Source organism: Trachypithecus francoisi, unplaced genomic scaffold (assembly GCF_009764315.1).
Source record: "Trachypithecus francoisi isolate TF-2019V2 unplaced genomic scaffold, Tfra_2.0 Lachesis_group5, whole genome shotgun sequence".
Classification (NCBI taxonomy): Eukaryota; Metazoa; Chordata; class Mammalia; order Primates; family Cercopithecidae; genus Trachypithecus; species Trachypithecus francoisi.
In genome coordinates this window covers 84747882-84772629 of record NW_022681470.1, presented here as the reverse complement: position 1 = coordinate 84772629, position 24748 = coordinate 84747882, and the positions used below count along the sequence as shown (strand labels likewise).

General features: G+C 36.9%; 1 protein-coding gene across 11 annotated transcripts in view; it reads left to right on the top strand.

The window, feature by feature from the left end:
• CDC42BPA (CDC42 binding protein kinase alpha) overlaps nt 1–24748 on the top strand; it is a 314680-nt gene that overhangs the window by 79273 nt on the left and 210659 nt on the right. For all 11 annotated transcript variants that reach the window (XM_033195253.1, XM_033195258.1, XM_033195259.1 and 8 more), the window contains exon 3: nt 20727–20810. In XM_033195253.1, coding sequence (XP_033051144.1) covers nt 20727–20810 — 84 coding nt within the window. The remainder of the gene's footprint in view (nt 1–20726; nt 20811–24748) is intronic.

The window sequence follows — 24748 nt, the reverse complement described above, 5'->3', positions numbered from 1 at the left end:
CAGGAGATTATAACCTGCGCCTGGCTTGGAGGGTCCCACGCCCATGGAGCCTCACTCACTTCTAGCACAGCAGTCTGAGATCGAACTGCAAGGCAGCAGCGAGGCTTGGGGAGGGGCATCTGCCATTGCTGAGGCTTGAGTAGCTTTGAAGAGAGGAGTGCTTCTCCCAGCATGGAGTTTGAGATCTGAGAATGGACAAACTGCCTCCTCAAGTGGGTCCCTGACCCATGAGTAGCCTAACTGGGAGACACCTCCCAGTAGGGGCTGACTGACACCTCATAGAGACGAGTGCCCCTCTGAGACGAAGTGTCCAGAAGAAGGATCAGACAGCAACATTAGCCGTTCTGCAATATTTGCTGTTCTGCAGCCTCTGCTGGTGATACCCAGGCAAATGGGGTCTGGAGTGGACCTCCAGCAAACTCCAACAGACTTGCAGCTGACAGTCCTGACTGTTAGAAGGAAAACGAACAAACAGAAAGGACATCCACACCAAAACACCATCTGTACGTCACCATCATCAAAGACCAAAGGTAGATAAAACCACAAAGATGGGGAGAAACCAGAGCAGAAAAGCTGACAATTCTAAAAATCAGAGCACCTCTTCTCCTCCAAAGGAAAGCAGCTACTCACAAGCAATAGAACAAAACTGGATGGACAAAGCTGGAGGCATCACACTACCTGACTTCAGACTATACTTCAAGGCTACAGTAACCAAAACAGCATGGTACTGGTACCAAAACAGAGCTATAGACCAATGGAACAGAATAGAGCCCCCCAGAAATAATACTACACGTCTACAACCATCTGATCTTTGACAAACCTGACAAAAACAAGAAATGGGGAAAGGATTCCCTATTTAATAAATGGTGCTGGGAAAACTGGCTAGCCATATGTAGAAAGCTGAAACTAGGTCCCTACCTTACATCTTATACAAAAATTAATTCAAGATGGATTAAAGACTTAAATGTTAGACCTAAAATCATAAAAACCCTAGAAGAAAACCTAGGCAATACCATTCAGGCCATAGGCATGGGCAAAGACTTCATGACTAAAACACCAAAAGCAATGGTAACAAAAGCCAAAACTGACAAATGGGATCTAATTAAACTAAAGAGCTTCTGCACAGCAAAAGAAACTACCATCAGAGTGAACAGGCAACCTACAGAATGGGAGAAAATTTTTGCAACCTACCCATCTGACAAAGGGCTAGTATCCAGAATCTACAAAGAACTTAAATTTACAAGAAAAAAACAACCCCATCAAAAAGGGGCAAAAGATATGAACAGACACTTCTCAAAAGAAGACATTTATGCAGCCAACAGACACATGAAAAAATGCTTATCATCACTGGCCATCAGAGAAATGCAAATCAAAACCACAATGAGATACCATCTCACACCAGTTAGAATGGTGATCATTAAAAAGTCAGGAAACAACGGGTGCTGGAGAGGATGTGGAGAAATAGAAACACTTTTACACTGTTGGTGGGACTGTAAACTAGTTCAACCATTGTGGAAAACTGTGGCGATTCCTCAAGGATCTAGAACTAGAAATACCCTTTGACCCAGCCATCCCATCACTGGGGATATACCCAAAGGATTATAAATCATGCTGCTATAAAGACACATGCACACTTATGCTTATTGTGGCACTATTCATAATAGCAAAGACTTGGAACCAGCCCAAATGTCCATCAATGATCGACTGGTTTAAGAAAATGTGGCACATATACACCATGGAATACTATGCAGCCATAAAAAAGGATGAGTTCATGTCCTTTGTAGGGACGTGGATGAAGCTGGAAACCATCATTCTGAGCAAACTATCCCAGGACAGAAAACCAAACACCGCATGTTCTCACTCATAGGTGGGAATTGAACAACGAGAACACTTGGAAACAGGGTGGGGAACATCACACACCAGGGCCTGTTGTGGAGTGGGGGGAGGGAGGAGGGATAGCATTAGGAGATATGCCTTATGTAAATGACGAGTTAACGGGTACAGCACACCAACATGGCACATGTATGCATATGTAACAAACCTGCACGTTGTGCACATGTACTCTAGAACTTAAAGTATAACAAAAAAAAGTTATTAGCTGGGCTTGGTGGTGCGTGCCTGTAGTTCCAGCTACTCTGGCGGCTGAGGCAGGGGAATTGCTTAAACTCGGGTGTTGGAGATTGCCGTGAGCCGAGACCGTGCCACTGCGCTCCCGCCTGGTGACAGAGCAAGACTCCATCTCAAAAAAAAAAAAACCTAGAAATAGAAATCAGTTAGCAGGATTGGACAGGAAGAGATAAATCTTTAAGTATTAATAGACCACCTACACATAAAAATACATAGAAGCAATAGATAAAAATATCTATTAATAAGATAATTGAGTATTTCCAATCAAAGGATCATTTTACAAAAATCAGTAGAATTCCTCTGTATTCAAATTAATTAACTAGAAGAGATGATGATACAAGATGTCATTCACAATAACAAAATCAATCATGTCTCTAGGATCTAGGAATTAACCTAGCAATGCATAAGATCTACATGGAGTAAATTTTAAACTCTGTTACAGTATTATTCAAAAGACTTGAAAACCAGATACACCATATTCAAAGATGGTACAACATATTTGTAACAATGTGAGTTCTCCCTAATCTATAGATTCTATGAAATGTCAATCAAAATCCAGTGGAATAGTTTGAGAAATTTGAACCACTAAATAATTTACATGGAGCTTCTGAATCTGATTATGACACTTTTGCTTATATTACACCAGCTCTTCTGCTGAAAACAACTAGAAAATCTTGACTAAAGTATAAATTTATCTGTTTGAAGGTATAAGAGCTATGAAATCCGTAAAACACAAGGGGCAAAGAGTTGCAGATATAAGCTGTTGAGAGGTAAACTCCCAACATTCAGCCCTACCTTTCTCTTTTAGGCAGTTGCCATTACCTAGGCCATAGCAGAACAGCTAGAAATCTCATAGGCAGGAAAAACATAACTTGGAGTTCAGGTTTCAGTAAAGAATAGGGCTCTGTTAAGTATCCTAGGTATTCAGTTTCGATCCTTGAAAGTCTATCACCTTTAGGTGTAAAGACAAATGGAAACAAGTCTGCCATTATAAGACAGAAACTCTGTTGTAATCAAATCAATTCTTAAGACTCCATGACAGGATAAATATGAAAATTACACCCAGGCACATATCAGTAAAACCAAAGATAGAAAATTTTAATAATACCTAGTGGAAAAAGGACATGTAACTTCCAGAAAGCCGTAAGGCAGTTCACTTCTCAACAGAAATGATGGAAGTTGAAGATAAAGGAAAAATGGCATTTTAAAACTACTGAAAGAAGAAAAGCCATCAATCCAAGATTTTATGCCCAGCTGCAGTATCTTTAAATGAAGGCAAAAACCATAAGATATTGCTGAAAGAGAGTAAAGAAGACCTAGGCAAGCAAAACGACATTGCATATTCATGGATTGGAAGACTTAATATTTTTAAGATGGCAGTGTTACCCCAATTGATCTACAGATTCAGTGCAATCCCCATAAAAATTCAAGGTATTTTTATGGTAGAAGTGGACAAGGTGATCTTAAAATTTATGTGGAAAGTTGAGAGATCCAGAATAGCCAAAACAATTTTGAAAAAGAGCAAAGTTGGAGGACTCACACTTCCTGATTTCAAAACTTGCTGCAAATTAGTGGTGATCAAGGTTGAGTGGTACTGGTGTAAGGCTCATATATAAATCAAGAGAAAAGAATTGAAAGTCCATAAATAAATTTTTACATTTATCGACTGTTGGTTTTTGTCAAGGGTGCTGAAACCAAGGAGGTAAAACAGTTTTTTTTCCAACAGTGCAGGACAACTGGATATCCACATGTGAAAGAATGAAGTTGGACTCTACTTCATACCATATACAAAAATTAACTCAATACAGATCATAGACATAAATGTAACAGATAAAACTATGAAACTCTTAGAAGGAAACATAGGTGTAAATTTTTGTGACCTTGGCTTAGGCAATGGTTCTTAAATATGACATGAAATCTCAGGCATCTCAAAGGAAAAAACAAAAAATAAGATTTCATCAGAATTTAAAACTTTAGTGCCTCCAAAAAACACCATCAGGGAAGTAAAAAGACAGCTCACAGGGAGGGAGAAAATATTTGCGAATCATGTATCTGATGAGAGTCCAGTGTCTATATTAAAATAACTCTTTACAACTCAGCAATAAAAGCACAACCTAATTTAAAAACTGATGAGTGATTTGGACAGCTGTTTCTCCAAAGAAGTTATACATATGGACAATATATACATGAAAAGATGCTCAACATCACTGATCATTAGAGAAATGAAAGTCAAAACTACAATGAGATACTCCTTCTCACCCACTGAGATGGCTGTAATAGGCAAGACAGTAACAAGTATTGATGAAGGTGTAGGGAAATTGGAAAGCTTAGGCATTGCTGGTAGAATGTAAAATAGCGTTCTTCAAAATGTTAAACATAGAATTACCATATGATCCAGCAATTCTACTCCTAGATGTGTACAAATGCAAGAGAATTGAAAATGTAGGTACACACAAAAACTTGTATATGAATCTTCATAGCACCCTTAATCATAATAGCTAGAAAGTGGAAACAATTCAAATGTCCATCAACTGATGAATGCATAAACAAAATGTGGTATATCTGTATGATGGAATATTATCTAGCCACACAGGAATGAAGAAGTACTGATATATGCTACAATATGAATGAGCCTTGAAAACATGTTGAGTGAAAGAAGTCCAAACAAAAAGCTACATATTGTATGATTCCATTTATATGAAATATCTGCAGGTTTGTTACATAGGTAAACATGTGCTATGATGGTTTGCTGCACCTGTCAACCCGTCACCTAGGCGATTAAGCTCCACATGCATTAGCTGTTTATCCTGATGCTCTCCTCCCCTGGCCTGCCCTCACCTCCCCACCCTGTAGGCCTCAGTGTGTGTGGTGTTCCCCTCCCTGCGTCCATGTGTTCTCATTGTTCAGCTCCCACTTATAAGTGAGAACATGCGGTATTTGATTTTCTGTTCCTATTAGCCAATAGAACAAGTAGACAAGAATGAGTAAGGGATAAAGGATTTGAACAACCTCAACATAATTGACATAGAATATTATACTGAATCACTGATGACTACTTGTATCCTGTTTAGTACACATGGAACATTTATCATTTACTAGTGTATAGACATGCAGTTGATTTTTTTTTTTTTTAATATGGACCTTGTATCCTGTAACTGTTGTAAATCCACTTAGTTTTAGGACACAGTTTTTGTGTATGGTTCCCTGTTAGATTTCCACCTTCTATGTTATCTAACTTTTATTTCCTGTCTTTACCAGTTTTATGGTCACCAAAGGGAAAATTACCTTGTGCACATGTACCCTAGAACTTAAAGTAAAAAAAAAAAAAAGTCTCCAAAGTTTGGCAGAAACCATCAGAGAGAAAACCAGCTATGATGCCTGCTTATCTGTTAGTATTCTTAGATGCACTTAATTTTGATGCTATGCCAGTTTCTTTCATCTCACTCAGAAATGTGTTTAAATGGTTAACAGTTTCTCACATTTATGATATATAGGAAGGTAATTCAATGTATCTGATCTTCCATACTGCCAGAAATTGAAAGTTTTGTTTTTTCATATGAATATTAGTCTTAACTTGTCTACTTAAAAAAGTGTTATTTTCTTTGGGATAATTTGAAATTTACAGATTAAACGAGAATTGAAGTCCAGTTGTCTTTAGATTACAATAGGATTTATAAGTTCAGAGAAGAGAGATGGCCAGTTTTATAAACTTTTTACTTATTTCTTACATTCCTTACTAGATTTTTTTGGTAGCTGTTGATGGGATATTTTCTACTATGTTTTTTTCTTTTTCTTGAAAAATATGAAAAGTATTTATTTATATATATCCTACTTTATTAATATTAATTACCTTTTGTTACCAGTTACCTTAACAAATTACCTTGTTGCTAGTAGTTTCCCGTTTATACTTTTTTAGTTATACAATTGTATCTTCTACCAAAAATAATAAAATTTGGAGTCTGTACATTGACAATTTCCCTATTAGCTTTCTTAACTCCTTGAGTTTTGATTTTCAGCTTTAACTCTCTATGTCATTGCTCTTACCTGTGCATTAATTTTGTTCTGCAGTGTAGTTTCTCCATTTTCTTTTCTCTCCGTCTAACCCTATTCTGTTCATCCTTAGATTTCAGGAATTCTTTAAAATATCTAATCAGCTGATGTTACTCTTATTACTTTCCAGTGTTGTTATGGTTTATTTCGACAGCTTGTATTGTCTGTGATCTCATGAGCTTGAATGTGGGAGGGAAGTAAATGAGGGTCCCTAGGTTGCCATCTCAAAACAGACTCTATTTAGACTATTTAAATACTAACTTAAAAAGAAAACATCAACAAAAGTCAATTATCCTGGCTGTTATTCTTCAGTAATTGAATATTTCTTGGCTGGTCTTCGTAGCTGAGGTTCTTTATACTACTTCAGTGTTTCCATCCTTTGAGAACTCCATATCCTCCCTGTTTCTAGCTCTACATGTCATTGATGCAAGTCTTCATTCCTTGTACCATAGATCCTGGAAGTTTTGATACTTTCCATCTATGGGCTGTGATGTAATGCTGTTTGAGCTGCGCAAGGAGGTGAGGTTCAAACCTCTTCTCTTTGCTTCTGCGTTTTAACTAGTATACTAGAGGTAGATCAGGTTCAAAATTATCAGATTTTCTGTTAAAAGGGATCAAGACTTAAACCTGGAGCCAAACTGGAGATTTCCAGTTATTTTCTCCTAAATGCAAAGTTGAGTTCTGACTTGGAATCTCAGAGTAGACTCCAAGTATATGTATCCAGCTAGCTGACTTGAGGTTTCCAGCCAGCCTTACAAACCAATTGGGTAGTTGAACAGAGAACAATATTGAAATATGGGCATCCAGGCCAATTGCTAGAGGACAAATCTTGAGTCCTAATCCATTTAAGTTTATTACAAGGACAGAAGTGAAGTGAAAGGGAATTACTCATTTTTGTTTTTCAACATTTGCCTCTTGACTCAAGAGAGAGGGTGGAGCCTCTCTTGCTTGTGAGGCGGGGTGTTTCCACATACTCATAACTTGAACTCTAGGAAGAAAAAGATAGCAGGATACATTTTACAGAAAAGGGAAGTAGAGCAGAGTGCTTTGCCCAAGCACTCATCTCCTTTGATACAGTTCCTTCAGATACTTTGAAATAACTAATGCATTATATTTAAGGCCAATATTACTAGTCATTGTGTTTTCAAGGAAATCAGAGGTATTCCCTGCTTCACTAAATGTATTTGTCATTACCTATTGCTTCTTTAAAATTATCCCATATTTGGAAATCAGTGAAAGAATTGTGGCAGAAAGAAGTCACTGAAGGAACTGAATACAACAATAAAGTCAGGAGATGAATGAGTTTATGAAAATGGAAATAAAGATATAAAATACTTTTATTTTTCTAATGGGGAGATGAGAACACCTGTACAACTTCTTCCTAGTATTTATACTTAAAACTATTAAATTCCTTATTTATGTGTTTAATGTTTGTGTTCACCAATAAAGTGTAATCTGTGTGAGGTCAGGGAGTGAATTTCTCTTACTTGTTTTATTCCCTACTTAGAACAGTGCTTTTAAATGTAATTTTTTTTTTATCAAGGGCTAAAAACATAGGAAAATTGAGTTCTTTTTTTCTTTCATGCTTCCCTCTTTTGACTAATGAAAATAGTACTTACTAATCATCTACTGTAATCCAGTAATTTACATGCCCTTGAGTAGGGTCGCAGTTTAATCAGCAAAAGGGAGAGAGGTACACAGGGTTGATACCCACTTCTGTAAATTGAGGGATATTTTTCCAATTTTATTTCTATTCACAGGTAACAAAATTGATGTAGTTTTATAAACATTAATATAATGAACTTTTCTTACCAAATATTTTGTCTTTTTCCCATGTATTGAAATATTTCTTTGTAAATCTGATTTCTTATGGCTCCATAAAAGTCCATTATGTGGATATTTGATAATTTACTTAACCATTTCCTTATTGTTAAGCTAGAATGTGAGCTCCATGAATATAAAGATTTTTTTCCCTCTGTTAGCTCATTGCAGTTTCCCAGTACCTACAGCAGTGTCTAGTGCATACTAGGTACTCAATATGTATTTGCAGCATGAGTGAAAGAATGTGCTCTATTTTTTGCCACATTATAAAATGCCTTATAAAATGTTTTTGTACCTAATGCTTTCACTGCACTTCAAATGATTTTCTAAGAATAAATTTCTGGACGAGGACTTGCCAGTTGAAAAGACATAGAAAAGGTTGTATGATTTCAGATTAGTTTTCTAATCCAAAATAATGTTATCTGTGGCTGTTTTTCTTTACACTTTAATTTTATAAATTTTGTGTAACATTAGGGTCAAAATCGTTATTTTTTTTTCTTTTAAGTGCATTTCTGTTTATTCAGAGAGCAGTGAGCAGTCTTCTAAGTGGAATATAAGGTTTTTGTTGGTGGTGAAAGATGAGGCTTGAAAGGTCACAGCTGGGTGCAGTGGCCCACACCTCTAATCCCAGGACTTTGGGAGGCCGAAGTGGGTGGATCACCTGAAGTCAGGAGTTCGAGACCAGCCTAGCCAACATGATGAAATCCCATCTCTACTAAAAATACAAAATTAGCCAGGCGTGGTGGCATGCACCTGTAATCCCAGCTACTTGGGAGGCTGAGGCAGGAGAATTGCTTGAACCTGAGAGGCAGAGGTTGCAGTGAGCTGAGACTGCACCATTGCACTCCAGTCTGGGCAACAAGAGCAAAAATTCTTCTCAAAAAAAAAAAAAGAAACATCATTTGGGCAAAGCAGTGAATGGCTTGGTATGCTATGCTAAGGACCTTTATTCTGCAGGAATTGGAGTCCTGTAAACTATTAATAAGCCGAATAAAAAAACTTCATACAGTAAATAAAAACAAAAATACAAAAAAGCAGAGTATAGATGCCACCTGTCTTTTGAAAGGGTTATGTCCCAGTGAACCCACTGTAAGTTAAAAATAAGTCTTGAAGATGCATTATATACCTAACCATCATAGCCTAGCTACCATAGCCTATCCTACCTTAAATTTGCTCAGAACGTTTCTACAGTGTAGAGTATCGGTTGTTTGCTCTCGTGAGTGCGTGAGAGCTGTGGCTCGCTGCAACTGACCAGCATCCTGAAAGAGTGTCATATGGCTTTCTATTGAATATATGTTGTTTTTGCACCATCTGTAAAGGTGAAACATTGAAAAATCTTAAGTTGAACCATTGTAAGTTGGAGACCCTCTGTAGTGGTATAGTTAGAACTCTTCTAGAAAGGTAATAGTGATAGTGCTGAGGAAGGATTGGATAGAGAAGGGGACAAAGAGAGGTGCTGGATTTCTCACTCTGTTGTCTCCACATCTCACCAGTCACCAACTTTTATATCCTCAGTATTTCTTCAGTTTCTTCCTCTTTTTCTTAGTTAGATCCTCTCACCTCAATTACTGCTATAACTTTCCAATGTCTGTCCCTGCCTTAAAACCATTCTCCACAGAGCTGCTATAGTGATCTAGCTAAAACTATATACACAGAGTGGTTCCCTTGTTACCTGTATTTTTAAGGTTCTAGTTTGTTAACATGACATACAAGCTTCTCTCCTCTTTGGACCCTTCAGCACCATTTCTTGCTACTCCCTATTGTGTTCTTTATGCTCCTAGGAAAGAAAACTGCTTAATTTCCTGCGTATCTTCTCCCCCACACATATTTCCTGCCTCTGTGCCTTGCTTATGCTGTCCCTACTTCCCAAACTATCCCCTGTCCTCAGTCACATCCATTTCAGTCCCCCTTTTCTGGAATTCACTATGTAAGACTCAGGTGTCAGCCACTTCATTTAAAAAACTTTTAACATACATATTCACATACTATACACTTTCCTCCTCTACTCTCACTTTGGGGTCAAGGATGTGTCGTCTTTACTATTTATAGGACACTGATTTTTACCCCTTCTTTCCCTGTAGTACTGTTATGGTACTGTCTGTGTACTACTGTTTAGGTGTGTTTTCCCACACTGGACTGTGAGAATTTTGGAGGCAAGAACTTGTGGGGGCCAAGAGTCCCCACAATAACCCTTGTTATTGATCCAACCTTTGGCTCTCTGAAAGTTTGCTGAAAAATTAACTTACAAAAGGCAGATTAATAGGAGAAAAGGCATACAAATTTATTTAACATGTATCCATGGGCACCTGTATGAGGAAGACCCCAAAATACAGGGGAAATTGCCCATTTTTATGCTTAGGTTCAATAAAGTATAGACAGCTGTGTAGAAATGTGATTGGAGAAGAAAAAGGGTACGATCTAATGCTAACAGACTGAGTGGGGAAACCCAGCAAGGCCTGTCTATCTAAAGTCTTCTTGGACTCTCTGTGCAGCATTCCTTCCTTCCAGGTATGGGGCAGGATCCTCTCTGGAATGGGGGTCTGATGACCTGCAATGAAACAGGTAAAATCTGATAGTTTTTTGGTTGTTGTTGTTTCTTTGTTTCAGACAGTCTTGCTGTGTCCCCCAGGCTGGAGTGCAGTGGTGTGATCTTGGCTCACTGCAACCTCAGCTTCCTGGGTTCAAGCCATTCTCATGCCTCAGCCTCCCGAGTAGCTGGGACTACAGGTGCCTGCCTAATTTTTTTGTAGTTTTAGTAGAGACGGGGTTTCATCAGGTTGGCCAGGCTGATCTTGAACTCTTAACTTTAAGTGATCTGCCCTCCTCAGCCTCCCAAAGTGCCAGGATTACAGGCATGAGCCACCGTGCCCAGCCATTTTTCTTAGAACAGGGTCTCATTCTGTTACCCAGGCTGGAGTGCAGTGGTGCTATCACAGCTCACTGCAATCTTGATCAAGCTCCCATCTCAGCCTACCAAGTAGCTGGGATCACAGGCATGCACCACTATCCCTGGCTAATTAATTTTTTTTTTTTTTTGGTAGAGATAGGGTCTTCCTGTGTTGCCTTGGCTGGTCTTGAACTCCTGGGCTCAAGTAATCTTTCCTCTTCAGCCTCCCATAGTGCTGAGATTATAAGCATGAGCCACATTGCCTGGCAATAATTTCTTTGTAGCCAGTTTTTATACCGAAAGGCTGAGGGAAAACTAGAGTAATATTTTTAGGTTTTATGGCTGGCTTTGAGGAAAGGGAAGTTCTAGTTTCTAAGACCTAGAGAAGAGGGATTCTAGTTTCTTTGGCTTACCTTGGGGGAGAATGGGACTGAGAGACAGAGCAGGAGAAGGTCAAAGAAAAACTTCTGTGTCTAATGCTGCTGAGTCCTTCATTTTGGAGTATTGTTTTCTGAGCCCAACAAACTTTTTATTCAGCTTTGTGTTCTCAGCAGTTAGCATAATGTATAGCATATAGTAATGTGTTTTTAAAAAAAGAGCCTATTATCATTTTTCAGTTGAAATAATGAGTCCTTGAATTAGGTCAGTGGTAGTGGGAAAGGACGGTAGGTGGGAGAAACAGATTCAAAAAAGTCAACTTTGAATGTTAATGATAAGTTAAAGGTATGTAATTTATAGATAATGAGATTTGCACTTGAGTTTGGTATACAGATTTTTGACTTCTTAAATTTAACATTTGCTGAACATGCTAGAGAGATGACCAGTAGGCAACTAGAAATAAGGGCATAGATAGTAAGAGATAGGGATTTAAGAGTTGCCAGCATATTGGTATTAACTGAGGCTTTGGAATAGATAGTATAGGTCAGGAAGGAGAGGAGATGTAAAAAAGGTGGAGTAGAGATCCTTGGGGAAAAATATTTAACAGGTTACAGCAAAAGAAAAATTGGAGAAGTGTATTAATTGTCAGCAGTGTCCAGTATTGAAGAAAGGGAAAAGCAGGTGAGAATTGAGAACAATTTATTTGGAAATTAGAAAGTTGTTATTGAACTTTGAAAGAATAATTTCTGTCTAGTAGAGTTAAATTGAAATTAGTTTGAAATAGGTGTTTGAAAGAGGTTGAGAAGCAAACAAATGATGAGCAAGTGGAAAAAGCAAGCATGTACTACTCTTTCAAAATGTGCTTTTTGGAGAAATGTGTTGTGGAAAGGGATGTGGTATCAGTTCCTTGAGGAAAAGGTAAAATGGGAGTGACATTTTTGTTTGTATTTTTGTTCTTGGATGGGGAATGGTCTTGGAAAAGTTTTTCAATTGATATACAGGAGAAAGGGGGATTCAAAGCAGGAGAGAAATGTTTAATGGAATAAGGACAGGAAGGGAAGGAAGGAAGGAAGGAAGGAGAGGGTCTGGGATCAAGGATCTCAAGTGATACTGTTAGACCTGAAAAGTAGTAGGGTTCAAAAGGAAAAGAGGTATGGAAGCACAAAAACGTTTAGAGTTGGCATGAGGGAATGTAAAAGATCTGTTGTCTATAAAGTAGGCAACCAGGTCATTAATTGCTGGTGAAGAGTAGATAGGACAGGAGTGGGATAGTTTGTAGTGGCAGGGTGGTACAGGACATTTTGGAAGACTGGTAAAGTTCTGTTGAGAGTGACAGAATTAATGTCAGGACTGCAGGTAGATTTGAGGGCTCAGCTGAGATTGAGCTATGGAAATAAAAAACAATAAAAAGACTTAAAGAATATATATATTCATATATATGTAATATATATATTCCTTACATATGTATCTTTATATATCCTTATTTTATATATATCCATATGTTTATATACATATATAAAAAATATAAAACATGACTTTTTTTCATTAAAGAGACTGAAAAAAAAAGACAGGGAATTGAAAAATTACTTGTAGTTGCTCATTAGGATATGTAAGGCAGTTAGTTAAGGACAGCCAAATTTGCTCTACTGTCCTGATGCTTGGAAGAATTAAAGAATGGGGTACAGGGCTCGGGAGTTGGTGGCAGCAGATAGCAGTCCAGCAGTCAGTCAAGTCCTGCCTGGTCATAGGTCTGTGCCATTTAAACCTCCAGGATCAAGTCAGAGCACTTGACGCATGACTGATAATATTGGGGATTTAGTGTGAGGTGTCTTTTTAAATTTTTTTTTTTTGTTATGTTCTTGCTCTATGTGTGTATTGATTAAAATATGTGAAATAAAAGCAACAGTTTGCTGATAATTAACTGTTATTTCAAAACAATTAATTTTGTATAGAAAGGTAGTATTGGCCGGATTATGAACTTTACTGCTTATTCATTCCTGATGAAAATATGTCTGCTGGGCTTACATACCCTGTAGTGTTTATGAACTAGTAGGTTTAGAAATGAAGAGACCCTAGAGAGATAATCATTTCCTCCAAGATGTTTTGTCTTCTACCAGGAATTTTTCAATAGATATATAGGCCCAGTGGATAGGCTAACCTCTGCATGAATATTTGATAGGAGCGTTTCTGTCAGTTATGCTCTTTCTTTAAAAAAAAAACAAAACCATGAAAATAAATGCATCATTTATGTAACTCTTATAATAAATGCATAAATCGTGGGAAACAGTAAGATACAATTGAAATTCAGCAGCTCAGTGAGTTATGAACCTTCTCTCTACAACTCAATTGTGTTAGTTACTGCTTAACTTAACGCTGGGTTTTCCTTTTTGCTTTCAGGAAAACCTTTAACTTACGCCCTGGGTGTTGCCTGTCAACAGTTTCCTGGTGGCTCACCGCTTCTGCCTGCTCCAGCCTTGCTCCGGCAGCTTCAAGGCTTCTGGGCTTCAGAGCTTGTTGTGAAAGCTTGCTGCTTTGGCCTGCTACCCCTGCTTCAGGTGTCAAAAGCTTTTAATTAGCTTGCTTCCTCTAATTACTATAACTAGGCCCTTACGTGTCTGCATAGTCCAGTTCTAGGGTCTGAAGGGAGAATTACCTTTAACCATTCATTCTTCTTTAAAAAACCTTTTACTCTGGCTCTCCTGGCATTCATGGGGGAGTAAGAAGTTATATTGCATGATTCACCTTTGATGGTCTTCAGTCTGTAGGGGCAAACTGGTGTGGGCATACTGTATTTTATAGCCAGTGTTTGTTCTGATTGGTTGATGCCCATGCTGTCCCAATTTTAAAGTATTTTGACTATTGATACTGAATATATAAATTGTGTATCTATAGAAAGGATATCTCTAGCTGGTTTAATAAACTCTTTGTAGTGTTTTTAGTTTGCTTATTAAAGATAATATTTATTCTCTCCCCCATTTTTAATAAATATTTTGAACACAAATTGGTCACTCAGAACAGTTTTGAAAAACGCAAATACAGCGATTTCTACACATTTTGTAATGATGACCATTAACATGTGTCAATAGGTATCAAAATTACAGGTATGATGAATGGGAAGAACTCCTCAGTACCTATAGAACTATTCAGTACTTAGAGTGGTAAAGTATACTAGCTCTCTTATCAGATAGCCAGGTACATATTCTGGTTCTATTACTTACTCATTTTGTCACTATGAGTAAGTTAATTAACTTCTCCAAACATTAGTTTACTAATTTAAGTGGGGATTATAGAATCTGCTTTAGATTGGTATAAGGATTAAATGGGGGGTAATATATGTAATATGCTTAGCCCAGTGCTAGGCACAGAATAAGCTTTCTATAAATAAGAGTTATTTTTTGTTATTTTATTATTATTAATCATAAATGATAGTAGATATGTGGGGGAAATTAAAAGGTGAAAAAGACAGTAAGTAGTGAACAGCAACAGACAAAAGATAATAAAGGCCAAGTTGTGAAGTCAGGACTTCGATGCCTGTTAAGAGAACAGAATGAGCTGGAATAAGCTGATAGATGTTTAATAAATCACAAAATACACAATTGTATCTCTTCTGTCATAATGTCAGTGTAGTTGTATACTTGCAGCTGAGAATATTGATGCCGTAAACTTTGCATGTATATACACCCACAGATTCCCAGTCATTCATCATTAATTCAGCTAATGTTTATTGAGTACCTACAGATTCCCAATTACTAGGTGTGTACTAGTGAACAAATAGGAAAAAAAATCCCTGCTCTCATTAGCTTATGTTGTAGTGAATGAAGCAAACAATGAACAAAATACATAAATAGAATACATAGTTCATAATGATAACAACTAATGGGAAAGGGAAGCAAAGAAATGGGTAAGAAAGTGTCAAGGGGTAAAGCGACATTTCATTGAAGGAGTGAAAGAGAAAGCTGTGTGGCTTTGTGGGGCTAGAATATTCCAGGGCTAGGGATGAACAAGTACAAAGGCTAGTTCGGATTGAGCAAGGTGATCATTATAGCTGAAACAGAGTGAACCAGGGGGAGAGTAGCATGAAGTCAGGGAAGGTGGAGGGCCAGAACATGTTGGCCCCATAAGGCGTAGAGGGATTTTGACTTTTCCTTGGAGAGAGATGGGAAACCATTGGAAGCTGTGGAGCAGAGGAGTGTCATGATCTGAGCTACATTTCAAGAGGATCTACTGTAGCTTCAGTGTTGAGGATAGATAGTGGGATGAGAGGACAGAAGTAGAGAGGTCAGGTAGGACAATCCAGGCAAGATTTTCTTTTGTTTGTTTGTTTTTTGAGACAGTCTCACTCACTTCAGCCCGGGCAGAAGTACAGTGGCACGATCTCAGCTCACCGCAACCTCCGTGTCCTGGGTTCAAGCAGTTCTCCTGCCTCAGCTTCCCTAGTAGCTGGGACTGCAGGCGCCCACCACCACACCTGGCCAATTTTTGTATTTTTAGTAGAGATGGGGTTTCACTATGCTGGCCAGACTGGTCTCAAACTCCTGACCTCAGGTGATCCACCTACCTTGGCCTCCCATAGTGCTGGGATTACAGACATGAGCCATGGCGCCCGGCCTCAGGCAAGATATAATGGTAGCTTGGAATGGGTTGGAACAGAGGAGGTATGGTGAATGAATTCTTGCTATATGCGGGAAGACTAGATTTATAGAAGTCCATGGCAACTGTTTCTGTTTTCTACAACCTGTAACTTAAGAATGAACATAAAATTCTGTAATTGCAATTTGTAACTAATTTGTAGCTTCAAATGACTAAAAAACACTAGCTTCTGTAGTGTTTACAGAGATAATTCTTGAATTATTATTATTACAGGTTTTCTAACATGTTTTTACTATGAAGTCTTTCAAGATATTGCTAATGTTTTAAAAAATATGTGTTCTGTGTTAAACTATAGTCTTGCAGTTCATACTAAATGTACTTTTAATTTTGATCAAGCTAAACAAGAAAGGACATTTTAACATACTACACTCTTATATGTTAGCTATGGTTCTTGAAAATACAGGACCTGAGGTTAGAGTTCTAAGAAAATCCTCCTCTTCTTGATTTTTAGCTACTGAAATGAATATGAATATGACTTGCAGTGTTAAAGGAGAAAAGCAAGATCAGTTTGATTTTATTTTATTACTTTGTAAACTTCATATTCTTTTCTCATTATTTACCAATTCGATAATTCAAGAATATTTCCTGAACTGACATTTATTTCACCACACTCACCTTATTCCAGAAAATACTTTAGGTAGCTCATGAAACTGTTATAAGATAGCTTTGAAAATGTTTTCCACCCTGCAGCAGCATGGCATTCCTGATGACCACACGCAAGCTAAAATGTAGCTTCATTTTAGCCCTGATCAGTTACACCACAATACCTCGACAATTAGCGGTCATTTCATGACCAGGATGTGATGTGGTATCCCATACTACTTCATTCCATGCTTCAGATTTTATGTGTTTTATATAGAAAATGTAGAAAAGCAAGTAGAAATTGCATCACCTAGAAATACCTGATTTTTTTATTCTTCTGTTAATATACATAAAGCATTTATGGTACATGTTTTGTGTGTGTGTGTGTGTGTGTGTGTGTGTATAGAGAGAAAGAGAGAAAAAAGTCACAGTGTACACACTTTAATAAACTTATTTGTTTATACTGTGAACTTTTCCCTATTAACATTCCTCAGTAATTTTTTAAAGTGTATGAGTAATTTTCTGTCATACTGTGAGATATCACATTTAGTCAAATTGATCATTTAGAATATTTAAGTTCATTTCAATATTTTACTATTGAAAACCACACTGGTGAATATTGTGGCTTAGTTTTTATTTGTATGTAGATATATTCAGTTGAGGGTATTTCTATCCATATTTCTATGTAAATATATTTTTCATAAGTCTAAAATTATAGAAAGTTAGAAATTAAAGAGATGAAAGGGTTTTTATTTTGGTAGTTAAGGAAACTGAAGAAATTGAGAGTTGTATTCTTTGCCACATATTAGAGGTAGAGTTGGCAGTGAAGAGATTGAGCTATAACATGCTTAGTGTAATGCCTGGCACATAATCATAGCTAATACTTATTGAATGCTTACTAAGCGCCAGACCCTTGAAAAACTTGAAAATATTTTTCACTGTGCAGCAGCATGGCAGCACTGATGACTGCACAGGTGTGCAGAATGGGTCTCATTTTGGCCCTGATCAGTTACACCACAATACCTCAATAATTAGTGGCCAATAATCCCAAGTACAAGGATTATACTTGTATTAATTTTTAAAATCTTTACCACAATGATATAAGTATTGTTATTAACCCTGTTATCATGACAAGGACACTGAAGTATTGAAAAGTTAAGTTTTTTGCCGAGAGTTATACAGCTAATCACAAAACTAGGATTCAAACCCAAGTAGTCTGGCTTCAGAATCCATGCTATCACCACACCCCAAAACAGCCACAATAAATGCTAGCTAAGTGTTTGAGTGTTCAATAAATATTAGGCATCATCATCATTCCTACTGCACAGTTGTATATTCCAGAGGTTGTTTTGGTTCCAATATTTTTGGATTTTAGAAAGATAATTTAGTTAGTATACTCTATTTTATGTAACATTCCCATTGGGGTTTGGAGCAGCACTTCATAAACAGATAGATTGACACTTCTTCAATGAAGCATGTTTGTTTTTATACTAAGTGAGATTAAAAAGCAAGAATAGTGTCACTACATGCTGCCAAATGAGTTATGAAAACCTTTTGTCTTTTAGAATTGCAGATAAGGGATTATGGACCTATGTAAAACTCTTACCATAGTGCCTGGCATTTAGAACACACTCCTCCTCCTACTAGATTTATACTAGTAGTATTGGGTGGGTATTACTACTACCACTACTTTTGTTAGTAGTTATCATCAGGTACATACTTAGAGAAAACTGGTGAATTGTAGAGTACTGCTAGTACTTTTCTCGCATTGTGACCTTAGGAGGGGAAGATACCTAAGTTTTGGAGTCTTGCAGCTATTCTTCCCTCAATCAGAATAAGAGGGTGTAAGTGTTAGCGTTCTGTGTGTTTTCCCCGCCCTAAATTTAATCTTGTATAGCTTAGTGCTCCTGTCTGTCTGTCCATGTGTACTCCCAATTGTGCAGGGTTTGATTTTTGAGTCTAAGCAGTAGCTCAGGTGGTGTGTTCACCCTTTCAGAGATCTTAGTGAAACAATGTTTCAAGTTTTTCCTTATTCTTTATTACAGACCTTTTTAAGTATGATTCCATTTTGAGAACAATTTAATTGACCCATCATTTCTCCAGATATGACTGAAGACTAAAGTGATTGTGTTTGAAATTGAGATACTTCCTTTTCTTACTCACCATTTTAATTGATGAAAAACTATAATCAGTCATTATAACCACTTATAACAATTACCAAGAAATACTTAGTATTCATACACTTACTGTAATTATATGGTCATGTTATTTTTATTGCAGTCTGATCCAAATATAAATTTATTAAATAACCTTGATATGCATATTTGCTTTTTTTTTTTTTTGCTCTTGAGTTTAAACCTATACTGTATTTTTAGAAATATCCCATTGAACAGCAGTTTGAAGATCTGCTGTATATAGTTTGACCTCCCTTTCTGCATATTAGGGTAGCAGTTCTCTTCCTCCCCACCCACCCCCAGTAACTGGAAGCATCCTTGTTCAACCTTTGTTTTCTTCTTTTGTAGGCTGGCCTCTGGCCTATGGCAAATCCAGTGGGCTGGAAGTGCCCTTATAGATTATCTGGTTAAACTGAAGCAGAGAGATAGAAATAGAAATGTAATCAATTTGTTGAGAGTGAGAAAGGGATTTTATTTATTGTATTTGATAGTTTTTGATTCACAATTGAAATGTAAAATACAGAAATAAATGTTTATTGAGGGATCTGGCCAGCAACCCACAATGCAATGGGGCTCTCTCTTTGTTCCCAGGCGGATCGGCAGGTCGAGAAATAATAGACACACACAAGATAGTGAAAGCTGGGTCCAAGGGGGTCACTGCCTTCTGGTCCCGCGATGCTGCCAATGCACTGGATATACCAGCATTTATTCTTAAGTTTAGTCAGGGCAGGGGTAGGTTCGTGAGGGATTTAGGGTCATTTGATTATGAGGTGAGATGGTCACATGGGGATGAAGTAATTCTTTAACATAACATCTGTATGCAGAAGTACAGTATACGGAGATAGGGATTTACAATATAGTGTGTGCATCAGTAATTTCTAACAGAGCCTTAAAACAGAAACACAGTCTTTCCATAACCTATGATTAGCAAGATATTAATCAGTAGTAACAGTTGTAGCAAAAGCTGGTTACCAACAATCCATAGAAACAGGACGTGAAGCTAGACAACCTGTTAGACCAGAAATTCTCAGAAAGGAGTATGCCTTAACCCTAAAGAGGCCTAGAAGAGCCATGGCAAGATGAGAGCGTTTATAGCCCTGTCTTATCCATATGGACAGGCACACCCCCATGCATCTGTTTATAGGCTCTCCACAAAGGTCTCATTCTATTCCCAGAGCTATGAACATCTGCTTTTCTGGGATAGGAATCTTGGTGATGTGAAACCTCCCTGACTGCACGTCCATTCATAGGCTCTCTGCAGGGGGAAGCACATCATGCGCTCTTGGCTCATTCTGGCAGTCCAACCTGGCATTGTCTTTACACAATCCTGCATGCAGTTTTGTATTTACAATAATCAGGAGCATTTCATCTTTTATTCAATAGCAATAGTTTCAGGGGGTCTCCCTACAAATGATCCTTTTTTTTCTTTTTGGAAGGAATGTGTAAAGTTTAGTTTTTGTAAAATTGTCAGTTTTAATTGCTCTCTATGCGTATGTATATGTGTGTATGTGGTTTGGGGGTTATGGTATAGTATGTAGTTTGGGGGTTATGGTATAGTAAGTAAGAGTATGTGATAAGAAAAATAGGATCGTTTTCAGTTTATTTCATATTGTTTGATCCTCACAGAACATTTTGTTTTGGCAGCTGGCCTTCCTTGTAACATGGTGTTGGAATTTTGCATGCATTATTTAATAAGCTCTAGTTCTTTCCTGTTGAACATTTTGTTCAGTTTCTTAGTGATAGTAGATATTGAGTTTAAATTCCAGGGCAGAAAACTTGGAAAGGGGGATATAATGTATAATTACCAACTAATACAGTGTTCCCAAATACCAACTAATATAATAAAGTATTCACAAATACAGTTGTTAGTTTGGCACATGTTCACTAACTTTTTCATCTGACAACATTATTTAATTTAGGATCTTAGCATTTGAACTACATTGACATAATTGATAATTGGTATTTATTTTTTTTTACAGAGAGGAAAAAGGAAAATGGATGACTGAAAAAATTATTTGTCATTCTTTTAAAATTTATATTTCCTATATCTTTTCTAGGTTGCCGTAGTAAAACTAAAAAATGCAGATAAAGTATTTGCCATGAAAATATTGAATAAATGGGAAATGCTGAAAAGAGCTGAGGTAAGAGTCTTATGTATTGGAATATATAAATATTTTAGAAATATTTTTCAGGAACTATAAAATTACATAGAGCTCATTAAATATTACTTGGTAACATTTTGTCTATGGTGACATTCTTTAAGCCATAAAAGACAAATTCAACACAATTGTGATATAATTGTGATAAAGGTTACAATCCATATGCTAATTTAATATTAGTGGAATACTAAATGGAAACCCTTGTAATGTGGGGCTTATGCAGCTATATTTAAAGGACATCTGCAAACTACTTTCTTTTTTAGAAAGACATTTTGTAGTGGCTGATTTCTAACGTGACATAACTTGTTTATATTATTCTGTATTTATCTGTATTCTGCTACAAGCAAAAGTCAGCAGGAGTTTTGAACATATCCTCTGGAAATTTTGTTTAATGCTGATTATGCAGTCACTTCGTATTTTGTTTTATATTACAGGAGTTGTAGTAAAATTTAGTAGTGCAAGAACTGCCTGCATTTTTGTGTAGATTTGAGGGAAGGATTGGCTGGAGTGATGTTAAAAATATCCAGCAGCTAGTATGGCCTGGTCAGAACTGATGTCACACATAGATTTGGGGTGGAGTTCTTGGGGGTCCACTGCTATGCTGTATCATGGGGAAGGGTTGAATGGGGTAGGCATTCTGGGGCTTCAGGGAAGCAGAACTTAACTGATGTAGAATTCTGTCAGTGTTTTATTTTATTTTATTATTATTTTTTTCTTTGGTCATTTGCTATGTACCTTTTTTTTTTCCCCATATATCTTTTTTTTTTTTTTTTTATACTTTAAGTTCTAGGGTACATGTGCATAACGTGCAGGTTTGTTACATATGTATACTTGTGCCATGTTGGTGTGCTGCACCCATCAACTCGTCAGCACCCATCAATTCGTCATTTATATCAGGTATAACTCCCAATGCAATCCCTCCCCCCTCCCCCCTCCCCCCTCCCCCCTCCCCCCTCCCCATGATAAGCCCCGATGTGTGATGTTCCCCTTCCCGAGTCCAAGTGATGTCATTGTTCAGTTCCCACCTATGAGTGAGAACATGCGGTGTTTGGTTTTCTGTTCTTGTGATAGTTTGCTAAGAATGATGGTTTCCAGCTGCATCCATGTCCCTACAAAGGACGCAAGTTCATCCTTTTTTATGGCTGCATAATATTCCATGGTGTATATGTGCCAAATTTTCTTAATCCAGTCTGTCACAGATGGACATTTGGGTTGATTCCAAGTCTTTGCTATTTAACTGATAAAAAGTGATACTGATGAGCAGGCTGAGTAATAACCCTGGAAGTTGGTAAGATTAGTAAGAAAATAACAGGAAATTCGCCCTTAGAGATCTTTATCTGTCAGTACTTGTAGCAACCCAAAGATGAACAAACGTATAGGGAAAAGCAAAAAAGATTCCCATGATGACAGATGTGGTGGCAGTGAAAGTAAATACTTCATTATTTATTTCTTTGGAGAAATTTGAAAACACAAAGAAGAAACTAATAATCACTTTTGTTCTGTTACCCAGAATTAATAACATTTTGGCCAAGTTTTTGGTTTTAGTTTTTTTTTAAACTAAAAAAAAAAGAAAACAAACAAAAACCCTTAGAAGTGAAGCACAAATATATTCTTTGTAAAACAAATAATAGCATATTACAGATAAAGCCAAAGTGTTCTTTTACCACCCAAGTCCATCCTTTCTCTACCTCCCAGAGGTCATTATTTTAAAATACTATTTCTTCATTAAACATTTTTTTGTTTGTTTTTATGTATTTAGGAGATAAGGTGCAGATTACTTACATGCGTATATTGCATTGTGGTGAAGTACCCATCTAGTGAACCCGTCACCCAAATAGTGAACATTGGACCAAATAGGCAACTTTTCAACCCTCACCCCCTTCCCACCCTCCCACCTTTTGTAGTCTGCAATGTATTGTTCCACTCTGTATGTCCATGTGTACTCATGGTTTAGCTTCCACTTGTAAGTGAGAACATGTGGTATTGGGCTTTTTCACTTAGGATAATGATCTCCCATTCCATTCATGTTGCTGCAGAAGATAAGATTTCATATATGTATGTATGCGTGTATACATGCACACACATACATATATACATATGTGTATACACATACCACATTTGCTTTATTCAGTCCTGTGTTAATGGACAGCAAGATTGATTCTATGACTTTGCTATTGGGAATAGTGCTGTGATAAACATATGAGTACAGGTATCTTTTTGATATAATGATTTTTTTTCCTTTGAGTAGATACCCAGTAGTATTGCAGGATGAAATGGTAGTTCTGAGAAATCGATGTACTGTTTTCCATAAAGATTATACTGATTTACATTCCTATTAATAGTGTATAATTTTTCCTTTTTATCTACATCCCCCCAGAGGTAATTATTGTATAGTAATATCCTGTTTGACAAAGTATCTGGGAGATTTAATGTCACATGTATCACTGGGATATGTGCTAGCATCCATTATATTCAACATCTTTGTTTTTACTTATAATTTCCCTAAGACTGAATTGCCTTACTGTCACTGGTTGAATTTCTCAAGGAGTAAATACCGGGACTGAGTTTATTGTGCAGATATTTGTTAGGGATTTCTTTTGAGATCAACACCTGTAGAAGGGAAGGGAGGGAAACAGGATGTGTAAAGTTGTCCCATCAGCCTCAGTTGATTCCACTGGGAGCTCTGTAGCAGAAATGGCTCTTGAGAAGTGACCTACATTGGATCAAAATGTCTAGACCTTTATACACCTGCCTCTACTAGTCAGTGGACATGGACTACCCCTGAAGGACATGGCCTTGGACTGGTAGGCTTTCTTCAGCTGATGCAAACCCTTGAAGGTGTGACAGCATTCCCGGCTGCTAGAGCAACAAATCCTGTTATTACAAAATAGTAAATAATTATGTTCTGTTTAGCAGAAATAACAACTGTAGTCAGTTTACTGTTTCAGAGTTAGAACTTTTAAAAAATTGAATTAAAGTTTGTACTTTTTTTTAAATGAAGCTAGATATTTTGGGGAAGAATTGTGAAAAGGACAAATAACTGGGTTAGCTTTCATTACAGTTGGAAGTGGCAAAATTGAAAATAAAACAGTATAACTTAAAATCAAATATTTTATTGAATTAACAAGTATTAATATATTCTGTTTCTGAGACAAGGTGGAATAGACTCATTTCTCCCTGTTCTCTGTGAAGTACAGCTAAAGATTCTGGACATTATATATAAAACAAGCATTAGAAGAACCCAAAAGGTAGAGAGTATAAGGTAGACCAGCTAGGGACCTCAGGACCTTAGAGTATAAGACCCCTTTTGGAGGTCAGTGTTATGCTGATAGAAAAACCTGACAAGGACCATACAAAGAAACTTTAAGATAAATATTCCTCATGCATTTAGATACAAATATCTTTAACAAAATATTAGCAAATACAATTCAGCAGTATGTTAAAAGAATTATATACCATGCCCAAGTGTGATTTATTGTTGGGATGCAAGACTGATTCCATATTTTGAAAGGTACACTCCTCAAACTATTTGAGAAAACTTTTATCTTTCAGGCAGAAATTCTGCATTGAAACTTTTAAGGAAGAATTCACTTTAAAATAGAAATTGTATTTCTATGCTTGAATAAGCATATCTTTTTTAAAAAAAAAAATTTATAAAAACCCTTCTGACCATGACTTATCCATCTTTGGAAAACAAGACCTACCAGTGATGCTTAATAAATTACAAATGAGAAGCAAAATTCCTTTTTTTAAATTTGTGTATTGTTGATGCTTTAAAACAATTTTTTCAGAGGTTTATGTCCAACTTATTTATCTTATTCTGTTTCAAGCCATATGTCAAATATATAATTAATGAGATATGGGTTACTCAAAGGTGCTAGGAAGCCTCCTCTCTTTCTATACCTGGGCAGAAAGGTATA